Source organism: Pygocentrus nattereri, chromosome 5, assembly GCF_015220715.1.
Source record: "Pygocentrus nattereri isolate fPygNat1 chromosome 5, fPygNat1.pri, whole genome shotgun sequence".
In the NCBI taxonomy this organism is placed as follows: Eukaryota; Metazoa; Chordata; class Actinopteri; order Characiformes; family Serrasalmidae; genus Pygocentrus; species Pygocentrus nattereri.
In genome coordinates, this window is record NC_051215.1 from 1,047,516 (window position 1) to 1,050,015 (window position 2,500).

The 2,500-nt window shown below is 50.2% G+C and overlaps 1 protein-coding gene across 2 annotated transcripts in view; it reads left to right on the forward strand.

Moving 5' to 3' along the window:
* pcnx1 (pecanex 1) overlaps positions 1-2,500 on the forward strand; it is a 73,678-nt gene that overhangs the window by 8,330 nt on the left and 62,848 nt on the right. For both annotated transcript variants that reach the window (XM_037538310.1, XM_037538311.1), the window contains exon 3: positions 1,403-1,508. In XM_037538310.1, the coding sequence (XP_037394207.1) occupies positions 1,403-1,508 (106 nt within the window). The remainder of the gene's footprint in view (positions 1-1,402; positions 1,509-2,500) is intronic.

Below are 2,500 nucleotides of genomic sequence, written 5' to 3' on the forward strand. Positions count from 1 at the left end.
TAATTCAGTCTTTGTGCTGCCGGGTTTTCTCGAGTCGACTCGGCTTAATTATAACCAGTACAGCGCCAGAGCTGATAGTAAAGGGATGCAGCAGAGATTAAAGGTGCAGTGTGTAAGATTTAGTGGCCTCCAGTGGCGAGGTTGCAGACTACACCCAGCTGAATCCCCTCCCCCACCCCTCCCTTTCCAAGCCTGTAGCCCCACTCCAATTTCACCCCTCACCCCTGCCACCTACCACGTTCACGTCTAGGGGTGGGGTGTCCCGATTCTTGTTGTGATGGAGGGGTGGGGTGAAGTGTTGGGGCTACATGACCCTCCAAACGGAGAGATATGAGGGAAAAAACGGCGAGACGGAGCGCCAGAGACCAAAGAAACCCACGGATCTGAGTTTTCTCCGTTAAAAGTGACAGTAACCGCCTGTTATCTCGGCTCCGTTAAGATAATGCTAATTTCTGCTAGCCAGTTAATGGGGATTTGCCTCTTACGTTAGCCTCAAGCTAACAGTGGTGAATTTGGCTGCTCTTTAGATCAATAGCAGCTCATATCAGATGATTAAGTAGCACATTCTTTAATTCGGAGCCGTTAAACATTAAATGGGGTCAGTCTGCCCAGTTTTCCCCTTTGGCCCTCCCTCATGTAGCTGTTCAGCCAAGACTGTGGCTGTTGATGACCGGAAGGTCAGTGTATGGACTGAAGTACATTAGCACAGCTAAACACAGTAGCAGCGCTTTCAAGCTGGATTTTTGTCCTGTTTCTTTAAATGGAAACAGCTTTAAAGTGTATTAGGGCTGGAAATGTGAGTCATTCCCACATTCCTGTGCTTTCTGGAATGCCGGTGGGCATGGGGATCCGGTCAGCGAGCTGTTTGGACGAAAGTAACAGCCGAGCTACACACATATGGTGGCGTTTTCGCGCTGGTCTGGGTGTGGATGTGGTGCGACGGCTGCAGCTGGGAGAAGATTTGTGCACCAGATTTCTGTGGAGCTTTTATATTTCTGCATGTGCTGCTCTCAGAACTCAGGGTAGCTGTCTGTCTGTCTGTCTGTCTGTCTGTCTGTCTGTCTGTCTGTCTGTCTGTCTGGCCATGTAGATAGATTTATGTTTACTTACATGAAAAGCTAGTGTTTATACCTCTGTGGGGCTGCAGAGCTGGATAATGACCATTAATCTATGTCTGTCTCTGTCTGTCTATCTATCTATCTATCTATCTATCTATCTATCTATCTATCTATCTATCTGTCTATCTGTCTATCTGTGTTCACTCAGTGCAGTGGTGGGGTTTTAACAGTAAGATAAATGGTGTCATTAACTACACACCCCCCAGTAGCCCTGACACATGTTATTGTAGTTGCTAGGTAACCATAACCCTTGGTGTGTGTGTGTGTGTGTGTGTGTGCTGCAGGGATCCCGGAGGGGGAATTGAGATGGCTGATTTTGTTCGAGAGGAAACTCCACCAGTTGACTGCAGCTCACGCAACTCCTACACAGGGATGGACTCCAGCCACCAGGTGAGAGAGAGAGGCAGAGAGAGAGGCAGAGAGAGAGGCAGAGAGAGAGGCAGAGAGAGAGGCAGAGAGAGAGAGAGAGGCAGAGAGCTAAACAGGCCCTCTGCCCAGGCCCTGCCTCCTGTACCTCAGCAAGGCAAAGAGAACTTGTTGTTCCGTCTCCACGTCACCATTCCCGCTCCACATCCCGTCTGCCCAGGTCGATAGTAAGGTGTAGTGAAGCGGCCTCGCTGTGGAACATGATGTGGGGCCTGGGCAGTGGAGCTCACCTCCCCTCTCTGCCAGCTGAAGTCCAGTTCCCTCCGTGATTCCCTTCCCTCAACGCTGTTTGGGATTCAGGACCTGATGACAGTCGTGAGAGCTGGCAGGAAGGCCGGGTGAATCACTACTGACCTGCGTAGTTTGGCTTCGTCACGCATTGAGTGGCTTTAACCGAGTGGTCTTCAGTCCAGAGGACACAGTGTCCATGATTTCCTAAAGAATTTCAGATGTTGATTCGTCGGACCGCCGGACGCTTTTCCACTTCCCCTCAGTCCATTTAAAATGAGCTCCGGCCCAGAGAAGGTGGCAGCGTTTCTGGATCCTGTTTATATTTGGGTTCTTCTTTGTGTTTTAGAGTTTAACAGCGTTTGTGGATGCAGTGATGAACTGAGTTCACAGTCAGTGGTTTTCAGAAGTGTTTCTGAGCCCATGCAGTGATTTCCACTACAGAATCATGTCTGTTTTTAATGCAGTGCTGCCTGAGGGCCCAAAGATCACGGCCAGCAGATCCTGGTGTTCAGCCTCGTCCCTCACAGACAGAGATTTCTCCAGATTCTCGTGTTGCCAAACATTCCCTTCTCCTGTGGTTTTATTCATGACGTCATCAGCGATTAGCCGACGTCGACAGTCGACAGGCAGAGTCGAAGTCTGCTCTCCTGCCTCTGACCACACGGCTGTCCTGCAGCTGCACTGTTCCCTCTATTTAATCTGGAGCTCAGTCCGGCAGCCTGTGC